This window comes from Primulina huaijiensis, unplaced genomic scaffold (genome assembly GCF_012295235.1).
Source record: "Primulina huaijiensis isolate GDHJ02 unplaced genomic scaffold, ASM1229523v2 scaffold15321_ERROPOS2250371, whole genome shotgun sequence".
NCBI classification, from domain to species: Eukaryota; Viridiplantae; Streptophyta; class Magnoliopsida; order Lamiales; family Gesneriaceae; genus Primulina; species Primulina huaijiensis.
The window spans coordinates 78,796-96,792 of NW_027343114.1; the positions used below are offsets into that span (position 1 = coordinate 78,796).

General features: G+C 31.1%; 2 protein-coding genes across 3 annotated transcripts; one reads left to right on the plus strand and one right to left on the minus strand.

Moving 5' to 3' along the window:
* The first annotated feature begins 2,695 nt into the window (after window positions 1–2,695).
* LOC140965853 (dof zinc finger protein DOF3.7-like) lies at window positions 2,696–4,469 on the plus strand. Its single transcript, XM_073426061.1, has 2 exons — window positions 2,696–2,854; window positions 3,506–4,469. The coding sequence occupies exons 1-2, from the start codon at window positions 2,831–2,833 to the stop codon at window positions 4,259–4,261; spliced, it is 780 nt and encodes a 259-aa protein (XP_073282162.1). The 5' UTR covers window positions 2,696–2,830; the 3' UTR covers window positions 4,262–4,469.
* Window positions 4,470–12,718: 8,249 nt separating this feature from the next.
* LOC140965864 (vacuolar protein sorting-associated protein 26B-like) lies at window positions 12,719–16,909 on the minus strand. Of its 2 annotated transcripts, XM_073426080.1 has the most exons (12): window positions 16,753–16,909; window positions 16,457–16,514; window positions 16,302–16,376; window positions 15,843–15,917; window positions 15,648–15,720; window positions 15,345–15,389; window positions 14,992–15,103; window positions 14,568–14,634; window positions 13,787–13,831; window positions 13,615–13,670; window positions 13,289–13,464; window positions 12,719–13,105 (listed from the first exon to the last, which is right to left on the minus strand). In XM_073426080.1, the coding sequence occupies exons 2-12, from the start codon at window positions 16,457–16,459 to the stop codon at window positions 12,927–12,929; spliced, it is 906 nt and encodes a 301-aa protein (XP_073282181.1). In that variant the 5' UTR covers window positions 16,460–16,514; window positions 16,753–16,909; the 3' UTR covers window positions 12,719–12,926. The 2 variants fall into 2 exon arrangements, with proteins under 2 accessions (XP_073282181.1, XP_073282182.1); XM_073426081.1 differs by lacking the exons at window positions 16,457–16,514; window positions 16,753–16,909 and having other exon boundaries at window positions 14,992–15,185; window positions 16,302–16,374.
* Between the last annotated feature and the right edge of the window lie 1,088 nt (window positions 16,910–17,997).

Sequence of the window (17,997 nt, forward strand, 5' to 3'; positions counted from 1 at the left end):
GAAATATGATGAAATAAACGATAATTACCAAGTATGACAAAAAAAGAAGAAGACATTTTAGAAAGTTATATGAGATATATGCTCAGATAGTGTAACGATCCGAAGCTGACATTTGGGTTCAAATGATTGAATAAGATCAACCACCTCAATGTATTTACAGTTAAGAGGTCTATGTATGACCATGTGAGTTGGATATATGAATTTGGACAATTTTTCTTTTTAGAGTTAGTTTTCGAGATTGATTTAAGTTCAAATCTCAATCTTAACATGATACCAGAGATAAGTTCCGGTCCTGGCTATGACCCACAATTATGTTTTGGACTACCTTATGAGGCCATCAATAATATCTTGTAAACTTCACGTTTCAATTGTTAGTTCATGAGCATAAGGGATGTGACATTTGTATTACGTTCTTGATATTTGTATATATGAATTCGAACAATCTTTTTTTTTTGGACTTACGGTTGAGTTAAATTCATATCTCAATATGAAAAAAAAGAAAAGAAAAGAAAAGAAAAGAAAAGAATATCAGGTAATTGGATAGCACTGCATTTAAGGGTTGGTAACATGGTGTAAATTGGACCACTCTAAAGAAATTCAAGATTTTGGCAGAGGTCGATTTTGTTAGGGTGGTCCGGTCCTGTAATAATAATTGGACCATAATTCCAAGTGAAAAGAGAGTTATGGTCTGCAGTACGCTTCTTTTTCATCTTTTTATCATAAATGTAACTTTCTTCAAGGTTCCAATCAATCAAATAATCATTATCAGATCTTATGAAATATACTTTTTATTGTTTATATAATATACATATATATTTATGTATGTATGTATATATTGGAAATTTTAATGAAAATTTTGGGTTTTGTGTACTTATATCTGGAATCGACTTGGGCCTTTGAATCCACTACAATGATTGGGCCCATGAGTAGATGGGCTAACGATTGTGCTTGGAGGATTTATTTATTTTTTTTCCAAGACAAATTATTATTATACGAAGGATAGAATATAGATAAAGGATTTGGTTATAGATGAGCTCATTTGTGGACAATGTCCGAATTATGAAAATGAATGAGCAGGTTTGATATTCAACCCATTAACGTCATTTAATACAAAGAAAAGAGTATGTTTTTGTTTCATTCGGTATCTAGCTCGAGTTTTACAATAATCGGAGATGAAATTAATTACGTTATCTTTCGTCAGTGGGTCCCAAAACAAGCTATTGAAATAGGTATATTAAGAATTTTTAACGGAGGACGTAATAGAGTATCTACGCATGTAAACACCTACTCAATGAAATCTGTAATTAATTCAAGTAAACAAATTCGTTTATTTGCATTTAATTTCAATTTGGAAAGTATTTAAATTTGTAATAAGCTGTTTTCTGATAAAATTTTGGCCTATATACATATAAATGAAAGAGTATGTCTCTTGTAAGACGGTCTCACGAATCTTTATCTGTGAGACAGGTCAACCCTACCGATATTCACACTAAAAAGTAATATTCTTAGCATAAAAAATAATTTTTTTCATGGATGACCCAAATAAGATATTCGTCTCACAAAATACGACCCTCAATTAATGATTTTTTTAAAAAAAATGTAAAATAGTTGCAACAAGTTTTTTTAAAAAGTTTGTGAAAAGAAAAAAAGTAATTAATTTTTTTTGAAAATTAAAACAAATAATTAATTTCCACCAATTAATGTACATACTGTGACGTCGGCGGATTTCCAAATTTCAATTAGCTGGCGTCACACTTTGCTCCTAGATTAAACATTAAACAAGCTCTGTGTTCCATCGTTTTGACTTTGAAGGTCTCCATGGTATATTGTCCTTACAGANTTACCGGTGTTCTGTATTCACATCTACTGTATTTTGTAAATTCAACACTTAAATTCTTTATCAAGTGAAAAAATTATATTATAACATATAAATTCCAAATACATAAATCACAAATTAAAGGAGATGAATACAAACAATTCATTTGCATATTTATTAGGAAAAATAGGGGAAACATATATAGGTGAACAATCTGAAATCTTGAAAAGAGCCCATACTGTAATTGAGAAAAATTCTTTATCATATGATGTTTGCTTTACAAAGTAAAAGCTTGGGTATTTTTCATTTATTATAAAAAATAAGAAAAGAGAATTTTTCATTTTGAGTCTGTATAATTGCTTTTTGTGATTTTCGTCCGGTCTATTGTCAAATTTTAGTTTTAGACATCTATATTTTTTTTTGTAATTTGAGTCATTTTTCCGATGTGACGCTTTTGTGACATCGAGCTGGTATCAACATGATGCTTATATATGGAGTACACTATCAACGGTTCCTATTGAAAATGACTGAAATTGATAAAAACTGAAAAATAGATGTCTAAAATTGAAATTTTATAAGATATATAACCAAAATCATAAATAACCGAACACGTATGATCAAAATTATATTTTCCCCATACATTATTATGCACATAACGCTAGCTAGTTCTTCTATCTCCGATACACATTAATTAGAATTAGTTTTTCCTAAACAAAAAAAATTATACATACAAATTATTTCGATTAAATTTTGTTTCAAATTAATAGAGTTGATTGAAAAAGGTTAGATCCGGTCCACGTAAACCCACCTGTTCTACTTGCATTTATCTATGATCCCCCACCATGAGAGGGCTCCTATTATGGGAAGAAAACACACAGAAACGCCAAACACTAACCCTTCATGCATGTAGCTTTCTTGCTTTAACAAAAGTGGTTCACTTTCCTTTCTTTCAACGCCCTAACCCATCTTTTTTCCTCTCTTCCTTCATTTCTTTTCTGCTTTCCTTTTGCGCCTATGGATGCTTCTCAGTGGACACAGGTAAATTTAAAAAGAAAAAGAAACTTCTTTCTAGGGTTAGGATTTCTATTAGATCTCAAATGTGTTTGCAATTTGTAGATTTTTCTTGATGGCCATGTTTAAAGTCGATCACTTTACCCTAGTAATTGAGATTATCAATTAAACCCCACCAATCTTTTTTGCTTTGAATTGTATATTTCAATCTTTTTCTCGATATGTTTGTGTGTTGGAAAATAGAGCGCAAGTTTATCTTATAGTATATCATATATAACTTTCTCAATAATTCACTTTTGTCAGGAAAAAAAGAAAGAAAGTGGATTCAGTTTGTAATTGATATTGCTTTTGTTGAAAAGCTAGCTAACATGTTATATATCGTCTGTTTTGATTCTTCTGTTTGTTTACTTTCTTATCTTATATGAATTCTCAAGCAAAAGCTTCAGCCTTTCTTGATTTTTTATCAACATCAGCACTGATTTCTATTAAATCAAGCTTTTAGCAATCATGATATTGTGACCCAAATCTGTGTTCTTGAGCTCTTTCTCCAATCTATTGTTCGGTTTATTCATCCGAGATATAGCTAGCTTTGTGCATGTATATATATATGTGTGTGTGTATAATTGGATTACCAAATTATTTTATTCTTCTTTTTCTTTTTCTCGTGAACTCGATTAGGGTATTCAAGTTTTTGATAATTCAAGGCTTTTAAGCATAGAGAAGAAGCAAAGGCCACCAAAAGACGAAGTTTTAAACTGTCCAAGATGCAACTCAATCAACACAAAATTCTGTTACTACAATAACTACAGTTTATCTCAGCCAAGATACTTCTGCAAGACCTGTAGAAGGTACTGGACCAATGGAGGTTCTTTGAGAAACGTTCCTGTGGGAGGAGGTTCAAGAAAGAATCGAAAATCATTCTCGTCGTCGAAAAAAGCAGCTCAAATTCACAGCCCACCAAAAGTTTCACCTCAAAATCCAAAGATTCAAGAAGGGCAAACCCTAAATTTGGCCTTTAATCCGTCCACATTTTTTAACAACTTTAACGGGGTGTCTCAGTTTGTTGGTCTGCCAGTTTATCTTAATATTCCCCAAAACCCTAATACCTCTCAATCAGGGGGATTAATTAGTTCTTTTGTTAATGGTCCCATGCCTATGGCCGATCAGGATACCGACTCGATAATTTACTCATCCGGTTTAGTTTCTACGCAAGAATTTAAGCCATGCTTGAATTTCTCATCAGATTGTGTAGAAAATAGATATGGGAATTTGCAAGGAATTCAAGATCGTGATATCAATGCAAGCTCATCAAAAATTATTCTTCCTTTTGAGGGTTTGAAGGCAAATGAAGAATCGGATCAAGAAAGAGGCGAAGAAGAAGAGAATGGATATATTTGGAATGGAATGCTTGCTGGATTAAGAGGTCCATGGTGAAATCAATATAGAATTTTTACTAATCATTATATAATGAAATTTAGATTTATATGCTGTTTTACTTTGGTGAATTTTCCGATGTAATTTCTTTTTAAAAAAAAACAAAAAATCATGTGAGGGATAATTGGCACGTGTTTGGTTAATCTTCTTAAAACCTTTTTTTTATGTTTATTATTATTTTGCTTCTTGTAAAATGGTTTCCTCTGTTTGCCATGTGTGCATGAATTAAGATTTATGGTTTTAGAAGTATAAAATCTATAGAATTTATTCTTTTATCAATTGTAAATGATCATCCTTTTATATATATATTTTGTTAGCGAAAATGCTAATGACAGTATCTCATAAACAAACTTGTGAAAATAAAGCAGTAGCCGAAATGAGTTTACAGTATGATTATTGTGTAATAAAAAGCTAAACTAAAACGAGACTTGTAGCATGTACAGTTTCCTTAAAACAGATTCGTTCTCTTTGGTATGTGTACGGGCAGACCCGCAGTGATGTTGCACAAATCACTACCTAAACTTTATCAGTGGACGAAACAGGATTGCACAAATCACTACACCAGCGAACAAATCGACACACCCAGGTCGTGCTCGTACGCTTGCACACAAATAATGCTTGCACACAAACAAGTCAAGCCTTTTCCAGTTCAAATCGGATACATGATTTGCGCCCTTGAGTCGACGTGCACGAGAGAGCCTCTTGATCAATCATCGTTATACTTCCATAAAGTACAACACAATATAAACTCATCTATACCATTTTATTTTTCGATGTGGGACAAACCTACCTTTCTAAATTTCAATTCACTCACATGGAAAGCTCATAAACCACCCAACCCAATACATTTAATCCAACATATATCAGCTGGTTTTTCACGTTTGTAGATGTGGATTTTGACGTTTCTGGAAATTGCCAGTGCATGTGTTTTATATTTTGCTTTTACCTGCATTGAATGGAAATTCATCTAAATTAAGGAAGCAAGCGAGGTGTGGAATGGAATTTTTACCATATGTTGCGAATGATGGCTATGTATATAGTAAAGTTTATCATGACAAAAATAACAAAAAGACAATATAATTTTAGGAAAAATTGTATTTTTCGGTCATGTATGTTTGTTTCTATGCGATTTTGGTCTTTTATGTTATCAAATTTCAGAATTAACAATATATATTTTGATTTTTGATAATTTTAGTTTTTTCTCAGTTGAAGTGTCGATATGTTACTACATACATCAGCACCGTATTGGTGCCACATCAGGGCCATGTTAGAAAAATAATTAAAATTTTCCAAAAAAATATAGCAAACTAAGACTAAAATTTGATAATAATCATGAAGAGACAAACATATCAAACTAAAAAAATTTTCCCCTGATTTTTTTTATAAAAACATTGGGCCACTGGGATTTAGCCAGGGTAACCATTGATGTGGCTCCTCCGCTGTCTTTGTGTCAAGATCGCATGAAAATGTATTGATAAGAAAAATCAAACTCTTAATTATTGATCAAATATTCATCTATTCTACCAATTATAACAGTCAACGAGATAACTAACTCTCGTTTTACTTGTTCGTTTCTCCTGGTGTCTAAATGAAAACTATTCTCTCCTCAAAACTAAAATCTTTAAGCATGCATAATAATTTTTTTTAAAAATAAATTCCCTTGAAACAAATTATACAACTAGAATTCCATCAACTTCTATAATTTCCCATCAACATTTTTGCAAATCTTCCCGACCAACTTAAACATCTTCGTAACTTCGTGTTTATTTATAAGCATAATAAATTATCCAAATCATAAAAATGAATGACCAATACTTCCATTAAAAGTGGTGTTTGAGTGTATTTTTTTATTTTTAGAATCACATAAATGAGTCAAAAAAATTATATAATTCACTAATATATAAAGGTATTTGTACATCTAGTCCAATTTAATTTCTTTTACAACAAATGTAAAATTATATAATTCACTAATATATCCAGATTTTGAAGTTGATTATATTTTTCATTAAGAAAATTGATTAAAAATAAAATAATTAAAATAATTTTTTAAGCATCGTAGTTTCGTAGGCAAAATATTTTTTGTTCATTCAAGAAAATATAAATTTAAAAAACAATATTCTTTTCAAAAATAAAAATAAAAAATGATGGGACACACTGACATTCAATCTTGCTGGACAATTTATCTAGCCCACTAAGTAAACTCTCTAGATGTTGGGCCCATCACAATTCTTATGTTTACGCTTAACCTTTTAAATTTTTTTTTATTAATATTAATTATTTTTATTATAAAAAATTATATAAATCTTGCATATTTTTTCCAGGTTCTCATCTATAAATTATCTTACACCATTAATCCCTCAGGATTTTGCCTTCTATATGCACTGTTGTTTTTCCAATGAAATTTGCTATGATTTTATAGACGGATTTCTGCGCATCGTTCCAATTTTATCGGATGTCCCGAATGGAAGTTTTTTCTCATTCCCAATTTCCCACTCTGTTTCTTCTCTTACATACATTGATGAATGTATGTAAGAGATAAATTATTATTAGTTATTTAATTTTATCATCAATTATATATCCAATAATTAATTTTGATAGATAAAAATTAATATGAATTGATATGAAGTCGAGCTCTATCATATCTTGAATCTTGATTGTAAAATATAAGTTGTCTCTATATTGAGCTTGAGTTCTGAGTGTTTAATTTCTATGCCTTAACTTTATTATATGCAAATTCGAGTCACTTTGACCACATTCGATGTGAAAGATAAAATATTGATTGATTATACATCCTTATTTATCCAACATTTGTCTCAAATTTTACAAATGATTAAATTATAAATTAGTATGTTATTACATATATATATATATATGTATTTATCATCCGTAAATTATATATCATTCATCATTTGAACACAAATCCAACACATCAAAGTGAATTAAGTCAAGACTGTTGATTTTGCATCGAAAAATATACATTATACCACAGTTTAAACACAAATGATTCATGCATAATTTTAAAATTTGAATCGAAATTATAATGTTCATAATTTCAATTAAAAGTTACTTTAAAGAATATGTGTGTGTGTTCCGATCGAGTGAATTTAACAAATAAGAAGACAGAGACAAATGCAGAAGGAATTCAATTCATATAACTTTTCAAACAATACAATCAATTTCCTTGCCGATGAAATTATCAAAATAAGAGGACAAATAATTCATTAATATAATTGTGACTATACTTGTATGGATGGAGTCAATGGACAGTAGTGGCCTTCTCGTGAGGTTGAAGAGATGCTCATCAGTCTTCCTCAAAAAAAAAAAAATTCTAAAAATTTCATTTATGATCATTGTTCCCAATATTATCCATTCAAACGAAAATTTTAAGACTTTTAATTTTTATTAAAACATAAAAATATATCCTATCCGATCCGATCCGATGCTCGAGTTGGGATATAGTATACAAGCTGTTTACGAATAAAATAAAATATAAGGGTAAATTTTTTTTTCTCATACCTTGATAAACAAATGTAATGGAACATGGAAACTTCCATGGTGGTGTAGAAGAAGATCTACAACCTTCACATTGGGGAAAGGAGCATACAAGAGTGATATTGATTCGGCTCAACATGATTATCACGTACTTTTAACCTAACCATGTCGATTCGGGTTAGGTTTAGTCGGTTCGGGTTGAGCCAAAAGCAATATCACACCATGTCTACTTCTCTTCATAAGTCAATTTTCTCTGAAGGGAGATCAGATGATTACAAGATCTATGGATTGTGCAAATGGTGCAATATCTCCTCATTATATATATATATAAAAGTACAAAGGGTAGGATTTTTTTTTAGTTTGGTTTTTAATGATTCATTCACTCGAATCTCTTCTTTTCTTATGGAGTGACACCGTTAATTATTAACTAATGCATGAAACATGCATGATAAGTTAAAGGGAAATTGTGAGTTTCATCTTATGTTATTGTTTTTTTCTTGGGTACTAATTTTCATGAACAAGATCCAAGAATCAACTAATAGTCTGATTATCCATTGTTTATATGCTGTGATAGAATAAAAAACCCTGAATGGAGAGGGATTAGTCTCTTACATCGGGAGTGTTTTTTTTTTTATTTCAATATTTTATCAGATCATATGAGTCTCTCACTTTTTTTTGAAAGTTGATGACATATATATTGATGATTCAAGAACTAACATTATACCACATCATAAGAGGATAAATATTCCAGATTCAACATAGAATAATCTCTTTCAGAGAAAACATAGCTGAGGGTAATATGGAAATTGCACATGATCCGTACGAGATTGCTTAAATTACAACCACATCGAGCCAAACATTAGATAATCACGTGGAATTAGGTCATGGAATTAATTATTCAAATTCATAAATATTTGTTTCTAAAGTATTAGTGGAGCAATAGTAATTAATGATGGGGTTGTGTAAACATTTGAACAGATCTTTGGGTTATTAACTATAACATCTTTAACTTTTTGGCAATTAGTAATTTAGCATCGTACGTATATCTTTTTAATTGCATATCTGCACTGTCATAATTAAGGGGAAAAATAGCATTTTTGGCTTTATATATTTATTTTTTTTACGATTTTGGTCAAACATTTTAAATTTCAGTTTTAGTCCATTATCGTTGCATTGTTTGCAGTTTTAGCATTTTTCTGACTAGAAGTTGATGTGGCAACAATACGGCATTGATTTGATACCAACATGGTGCTGACGTGTGCAATATGGCATCAACACTCTCATAAAAAAATACTAAAATTGTTAAAAATTTAAATTTATAGGACTAAGAATGAAATTTAACATCATAGATGACCATAATAGCAAATAAACAAATATATATGACAAAAAAAATGCAATTTCCCTAATTAATATCCTTATTATATTAGAGAGGGAACAATTTTAGGTTACAACAGAAAATTTTCAAAATTTTTATGCATATTTCTTTTTTTAAAAAAAATTTGGCTTTTTGTTGATAATTTCTTAACATTTCACGACTATAATTGGAGTTATGAAAGTAAGTATAAAAATTTAGAAAATTCATTAATTTTACAACTATATATTAGCTTTGGATTTTGATACACTTTTAATACTTATTATCTGTTAATTTATTATATAACGAATAATTAATTCATTACAATATTTATTAATTTTAAAATCCATATATATGCGTACGCATGGAATCTTATATATTATTAATTACCAGAAATGGATTAATTTAATGTAGTCAACATTAATCCATCATCGATCTATTCTTAAACAGTGAAATCCAGCTGTGACCTTAATGCAAGAATGGAGGCATTCATCATGCAAGTATATAATTTGTATAAATACGTGAGGGTCCACAATTAATTCTACGTAAAAATAAAATTTTGGGCTATGATACTTGTTTGGATTCACCAAAGGGTAATGTCCATTAACGAGTTACGAAGAGTGGTGAATATTTATTACCATACGTAAGAGTCTATAGGTTAAACTCACATATAAGAATAAATGTTTATTTTTAATAAACTGAACCGAAATTTATCAGAATCAAACCGAACAAACCATTGCACACCTTTACTTTTGTTATTGATCGAAGGATAACATAAAATGTTTAAGTAATGCCCATAAGGTAAATTGAAGGGAAAAATACATATTATTATTACTAAAAAAAAAAAAGGAAATAGTTGTCCCCTAATTTGTTTTGGGTGTGAGTTGATTACAAATAATTATTAGGATTCTAAATGGTGGGAGAGAAGGTAATCCACAGATTCTTAATAATGTCGTTTACCATAAATATTGATGATGAAACAGGGACAGTGAGAAATTATATGAATTATTATAATTATTTAATGAATTTGATTAAAACCGACCAAGACAAAAAAGCACCAATCTGTCGGCTTCTATTAATATTCTCCTCTATTAATACCAAGAAATTGATTAGGTCAATATATATATAATATACACCAAAAGACAATTAAATCTGCCGCCGGGAATCAGGTCAACATATTATTACTCCTTTTATTCATTAGCCTAAATGTAATTAAACTAACCAGATTCCATTACTTATGTATAAGTAAAGAAGCGCAAATTACTCTTTTAAAAGTGCTTTATTAGCTTCAAAGAGTTCTTTTAAGTTAGTGAAGTATGTGAGTGTTCGATCAATGATCAAGTATGATACACAAGACTCGTTCAGTGTAGTTTACCTAACTAACATGATTTGTAAACTATTATGTTAGTACGAGATTTACCCAAGTACACATCGGAAAATAGAAGTCGTGAGTTTCAACGTTGTAAAAAAAAATAGAGAGCTTTATTAACTTTAAAATATTATTTGATATTTAGTTGAGCTTTCGGAAATTCTAAAAATATTTAAAAAGGTTGAAAATATAGAAGCCTAGATAATAGTCTAGGCTAGACTGGCTAGTACTATAAGAATGGACCAGTGGGATTGGATGAGGAAATATCGTTCCAAGCCACCTATATTTTATTTACTGGGATGGTCAACGAATTGAGAAATTATTAACTCAGTTCATTTTTTTATGCGTCGGGGTGAGCCGTTCTGATAGACCAAACTCATTGTGACAACTCTAATATCGTGTTTATATTTGAGAAAACATCTTTGTTTTTGTTTAGAAGTTATCATTTTTAAAAATTGTATTTATTTATCAAACTTACCCTATATTTATTATTATGGTTTTAAGGAACACCATCAATGGACATACTTACATAAACTATATATCTAAGTGGACACAATGGGAAACGTTTTTTACAAAGTAGTATATATAGCATAAGAAATGAGATTTTTCTACTATTAATGAGACGGTCTCACGATTTTTTATTTGTGAAACGGGTCAACTCTACCGATATTTGCAATAAAAAGTAATACTCTTAGCATAAAAAGTAATATTTTTTCATGGATGATCCAAATAAGGGATCCGTCTCACAAAATACGACCTGTAAGACCATCTCACATAAGTTTTTGTCTATTATATTTATACACTTAATTACCTCATTTTATCAATTAAATATAAAATTATAAAATGTTAGGGAAGTAAGCACCAAATATATTTAATACATGCGATGTGAATGAAAAAATAAACTCTAATCTATCTCACTCCGAGTCCGACCCCAAGATTTGGCGACTTATGGGAAAGAGTATGCCGACCTAGGGACGAGGTGAGATGACGAATACTAAACCCATTTTTGAACCCACGATGTCGCAAATTCATATATCTATATTTCTATATTATTATACTAAGTGTGATGACATGATAATAACTACCTAGAGAGGACATCAATTTTTTTTTCTAATTTTACCCTTATATGATATTAATATTACACTTTTGTTTTTTGCTTTTTTTTGTTTTAATTTCAACACACACTTTTATTTTTATTTCAACAATTCAAATATCAATTTAGTCTCTCTATAATTTGTCAAATTTCACTTTAGTCCATCGATAATAATAAAAAAGATTGTACACACACGCATCGCGTATGCATAGTAACTAGTATATATTAAGAAATACAAGAAATGTTGGTGTTGATCAAAATTGAAGGATAGTTATGTCACACACGTCACATTTAATACATTACTAGTTACTATGCACACACGATCCGTGTGTGTACAATATTTTTTATTATTATCGATAGACTAAAGTGAAATTTAACAAATTATGGAGGGACTAAATTGATATTTGAATTGTTGAAATAAAAATAAAAGTTTGTGTTAAAATTAAAACAAAAACAAAAAACAAAAGTGTAATATTAATATTATAATGGTAAAATTGGAAAAAAAGTTGGTGTCCTCTCTAGGTAGTTATTATCATGTCCTCACACTTAATATAATAGTATAGATTAATTGTGCAAGAGTAGTCAATTTTGAGGGATGGAGGAGGAAAATGGCACATGGATCACTTCTAAACTTTAGTAGAAAAAGTTGCTAAAGATAGTGAGCTTGGTACATGTGAAGACCATCCAACCGGAATTGGCAATGCTTTGCATCATCACATCATATTGCCATGTCTAGAGTAACTATTTTTCAATGCAAATTCAACATTTTTCTTGCTTTTAGTAAATTCTTGGGATGTATAACAAACTAAATAAGCCATATTACGTCCTAAATTATTATTTTGATCACTTCAAGTTGAATGGGTGCCCCGCACGTTTGGTAAGGACAAATCTGAAGAGAGAACTTAAGATATATTTGACAATCAAATTGGCAAGTAATTCTATCCGCATTAAGCACATTTCATTGCCCATATTCATTCATCTAAACAAAGACTTTGAAGATCGATCCAAATGGTATTTCACACATATAGATAAATGAAAAGCACATTCAATTAAAAAAAAATTAAATTATTTGACACAGGAGTCATTCATCACCTTCTAACAGACCACCGGTTTAAGTATCCAAAATCTTGCAAAAACATTTAGGCCAAAAGACACTATAAGGCACATGTACAAAATATGTTCAAACTATACAAAGAATGTGTCCTGCAGTAAAGATTAAACTAATTTATAATAAATACTAACGGAAAATTGTCTTAGTTATATAAAAAAAGCGTGATCTTAGTCTTACAAGCGAACTTCAGATGGTAGAATCAAATAAAATGCCTGGAGGCGATACATGTCCATGCATTCATAAGTTGAATCAAGACGATTTTTCGAGCCGGTACATTGTAATTTCTTGTTGTTTGAAGTACCGACGGTCCTCTTCATCAACAAGAACTAGGTTCAAATAGTACTTCACGCTGAATTTGTTGTTGATGTTTCGATATGTAGGAGTTAGCTCATACGGGCTTAGGAACAATCTAACCGGAATTGATTCACCTGTCAATCAAAATAGTGTTCAAGATGTAAATCATCTTATTTTTCAAATGGTAAAATCATTACAGGTTGTGAACTTCAAAAGGTTATCTAATTGAAGGACCTAAAAAAGGAGGTACATGTGTGGTTACTCTTTATCAACAAATTTGTGTACGAATTGCAACATAAAAATAATTCTTTTTATACCTCTGACTGGAGTACCATCCATCAGTTCAAACTTGGCTAGTGTCTCTGTCTCTACATGGGTGTTTGTCCCTGATCCTGTTGATTCTCGGCGTCTAATCTCAAGATCCATGTTTTTTATCTTGATTCTCACAAGAAGGAAGTATATTTTCCCTATGATGACATCTTTCAGATGATACCTAGATATTTCAAATTCCAAGTTACAATCCATTAACATGCCACAAACATAATTCAAATGCAATTCTACTTATACCAGAATTCAGAAGCGTAATAATTTTGAGTGACATACGTAATTGAAGTTAAAAGTCATAACATGATTTGTAACTCACTTGCTCTTATTGTACTCGAACTCAATATGAAGACAGTCTTCGATTCCAACTTCCATCTACATATAGAAGATCACATCTTAAGAGAATATATTGTAGTGATACCTTGCATAGATGCATCAGAAATCACCAGGTGGAACACCAATGGAATAAAAATTACTGTAAAGAACAATACCTTGATACTATTATTGATAGATGGAGAAGGGCTACAGTTCCGAACCTGATCCATAGAAAACAGAAGACCAAATTAAGTGATTAGGCAGATTTCAGTAGTTGAAGCTTAATAGGGGCAAACATTTGAAGTTATGAGCACCAACAAAAAGGAAAGCCCAATTCATGGATCTTAGAAGGAAAACATGAAAAATTGAAGACTGATAAGATTGATTCCAGCCATAACGGCTCCTTCAATCTGATTATAAGATGGTAAAAATTATGAGTAAGCATGGAGTGCAAGAGAGGCCAAAAACCGAAATGTATTTTAAGCATCTTCAAGGTATAGTAGCAATAAGCAGTGAAGAATTTAAAGAATCTAACAGTTGCAAGAGGTGCGATTGTGTGAGAATCAGTCTTTCATGCAGCAGCGAGCAGCGAAGAATTTAAACCATCTAACAGTTGCAAGAGGTGTGACTGCATGAGAATCAGTCTTTCATGCAGCAAGACTGTCCTTGTATTGACAAATAGAGATAAAGTAGTTGGTGTTGAAATGACGAACATATTCATATAATTATGCATCTTTGGTTTCTTCGACGTCTACACAGACTAAGGTCAGCACAAAATAACAAGGCAATGGCTTCAACAATGGTAATTGCTTCATACAGATTGCATCTCTATAAATTATTTATCATAAAACACGACTAGAGAGAAAAGTGGACATCGATGCATTTCCTTCAACATCAGAGAATTTTGCACGGACAGTGTTAATGTTTCTTCATTAAGCAATTGAGTTTTAATGTTACCACAAAGTCCTGGTATTCCACAATGCTACCAGCATAGCCCCGACTTATGGTCACTTTGAGGACATACCTAAAAGCATAGAATCCCTAAGTTAGGCTGCAATTTAATAGTTGAAACTAGAAACATGTTACACAGTATAAAGATAATGTTGATGCGTGTGGAAAATGTAACAGTGACAGTTTTCTATGAAATTCACACCAGCATTATAACTTCTTGAAGGATACTCACTACATGATAAACAAACAAGTGTCCCACTGCCATTAAACTAAGTGAAACCGAATTTAACAGAGCTCATTTTGTAAATACCAAAAGCACATTTTATACCTCCCCCAACAGAAAGAGAAACTATTGAAGTGATGCAATTGATTTGTAATAACATGAGCAACATGCCATAAGGAACTATTTAATACGAAACTAGTAACTCACCTAAGCCGCACATTAACCCCGTTATAAGTCTCGTATGGCATCTCTACAGTCGAAAATTCAAAAGGAAATGTTTTCCGCTCATATATTTCTCCAGGAACATCCAGTTCACGAACTAGAGGAAAAGAAAAAGGCATATCAGAACTATTGTGCAGAGGATAGCCTTGCTTACGTGGATGGGAAATTACGCCATGAAGCTGCAATGTGCTAGGTGTTCTAAATGGGCTTTTATAGCTAATAATCGAGGAAATTAATTGATCACCACAAACCATTGCATACTGCGATGCAAAAAAGTTGGCAGGTGTTGTAAATAAAAAAAACTTGGGAATGCAGCACATAGCCAAATTTGCACTTACCCAATGACGTGAAATCATAGAAGTTGCTTTTGTCAAAGTACATTTCTGCAAAGGAAATAAATGGTAAGAAACTGCAACAAGAGGAAAAGGGATAGTGATGAATACTATCCAGTATGCAGAAAGAATCAGCACATGTGTAATTCAATCTTTCTATATGCTTTGATAATGTCTATCCATATGAATTCTAAAACTATATTTCGAGTCGTAACTATGTATACAACTCAGAAATCCAAACACATAATAGAAGTAAAACCAACTCTATAGCTACTGAATTAAGTGCACAACATATGAGCAGATAAATACCTATCTGACCAAGAAGCTCAACTTTAATTCCATTGTGTTCTACCTTCTTCCCCGACAATGGTTCGACCGAAATCTGCAGAACAGTGTACGGATATGCATGGTTAAACAGTATGTCGTATACTCGTATATAAAACTGAACAAAAACTTCTAGATATATGATAGAATTAATATCAATGACCTAAAACACAACAATACCTGGCCAGTGATGTTCTCTTGACTTTGAAAGAGAGGTACCATAATAGTTTGTCCATTTTCTTTCTTCAAAGGGACCTATTATATTATACAAATAAAATGGAGGAAAAATGCAAGGTTGAGAATAGGCAATAAAAACTCGACAGGCAGATCTCACATAGATATAGCAACCAACTGTCTTTGGAAGTAACAACATCACTATTTCTTGAATAATAACAAAAAGCAGGCATATCGAATAGCATCTGCTGCTAAACCATCGAGTGGTCTCATAAAATAACGCGAAAAACACATACCCGTGTCAGGGTTGTCGAGAACATAATGAACACTTTTAGAAACAAACTACCGAATACAAAAAAACTAAAATGACATCCCAGATAGATTCAATCTAGGTGGATTGGTGTGTTGATCCCACGAACGAATTACAAAAATGTTCAATAATTTGATCAAACGAAGAAACAAAACCTGCTTTCGGGATTTCCCATCTGAAAACACAACGGAAATGTGGCATGCTGTCTTAAAAGCCCCAATTATGTAATTCTGGGGGACATACAATGTAAAAATTAACACGATAAAATAGAAACCCTCAAAAATCATTCAAGTAAGTTTTGACGATTAACCATATCTGAGATTTAAACCCTGACGGCTGAGCCAACCGAAACACCTGTCTGAAAACACCTGCAACATATTGCATCCACAAGACAATCTCCGGTTATTACTACATATGAACAATTACGAAAGATCCAATCCAACAAAACATCGAGGCCACTATATGAGCTGAAAATGCAATGTCTTGCGTGAAATGATAACAGAAATTGCGATTTTAAAAACCCTAAACGATCAGTTCTTTCGATTTCAAATCCATTAACCAAACCATTCGACTGGTAAATAAAATCAACCATGCGTAGTAACTTACTTGGAAGGGTATATACGAGATTTTGAAAAAAATCGCAGGTGATTGACAACGATCGTCGATGAGAAATGCGATGGGTAGAGAAAATTACTCGAAGTCCAAAGCCAGCCAGAAACTTTATTTTTTTAATTGTTCAGTGAAATTACTCGAAGTCCAAAAACTTGATTCATTTCAAAGAAGGAATTACAGGTGACATTTAAAAACGTAAAGTTTTTTAAACTTTTTTTTTTTTTAAAAAAACTCAATAAATTAACTCTCCAAATATAATCTCAATAATAAATCTATGTATAATAAAAACAAAGTAAAAATCATCAAAATAAAGAAAAGTAAATAATATATTTTTGTCACAAAACATATTAAACAAAACAAATACAAGTTATAATTTAAATACTAACACATGCAAGTAATAATAATGATCAAATTTAATAAAAACCAGTCGAAGAGTCGAATGAGCAAATTACACGATTATAGAATTCATAAGACCAAAAACCAGATCAATTAAAAAAATAAACATCAACCGCAACATACAAACAAACAAAAAATCACATTCAATAAAAAACGTCAAGATATATAATCGATCCAATTAATTTTAAAAATTAAAGATATTTCCCTTCAATTTTATAGGGTGTACAGGATATAATGAAATGGATAAATGTTTATTATATCCCAATAAAATTTCACGAAGAATAATCAAAATGTGATAAAGTTTAAATTATGGACCTATGGTTAGCCACTTATTTGATCTTACTATATAAAAAAATTGAAAATAGTCAAAATTATAATGGTATATTTGATTTTTCTATATGTAATATTTTAATTTTAATATATAAAATTGTGAGCTTTTTTATTATTTTAATTTTATTATATATAAAATATTACGTCAACGAAAAAATACCTGAATTTTATAACAAATCGGAGTAAAGTAACAAGACAGCAGGAGGCAGGGAAGTCACACCCACAAAGATTGTAGTGAATTTTCGAAAATAAAAATTCAAAAAAATAACAAAAATCAGTGAATTTTGGTATATAATTTTATCTTGATGGTCCGACATTACTCACAGTTTGCACAATACCCAAGCCTTTTTCCGTGCAAATCGGCCCTCGAAGATCCCATTATTTGTTCATTTGTTTGATTTCTTGGTCGGGTGTGGTTTATTAGGTGTCTTTGGCTCATATCTTTTGGGATTAAATAAGAGGACATATGAGCAGGTGGGAGTCGATACAGGGGGGGGGGGGGGGGGGGGGGGG

Excerpts from the sequence above, each read along its gene's own strand:
- LOC140965853 (XM_073426061.1), top strand. The coding sequence starts at position 2,831 with ATGGATGCTTCTCAGTGGACACAG. Across the intron at positions 2,855-3,505 it reads ATGCTTCTCAGTGGACACAG|GGTATTCAAGTTTTTGATAA; the intron begins GTAAATTTAAAA and ends GAACTCGATTAG.
- LOC140965864 (XM_073426080.1), bottom strand. Across the intron at positions 13,832-14,567 it reads TGGAATACCAGGACTTTGTG|GTTCGGAACTGTAGCCCTTC; the intron begins GTAACATTAAAA and ends TCTATGGATCAG. Across the intron at positions 13,671-13,786 it reads CTATCAATAATAGTATCAAG|ATGGAAGTTGGAATCGAAGA; the intron begins GTATTGTTCTTT and ends TTCTATATGTAG.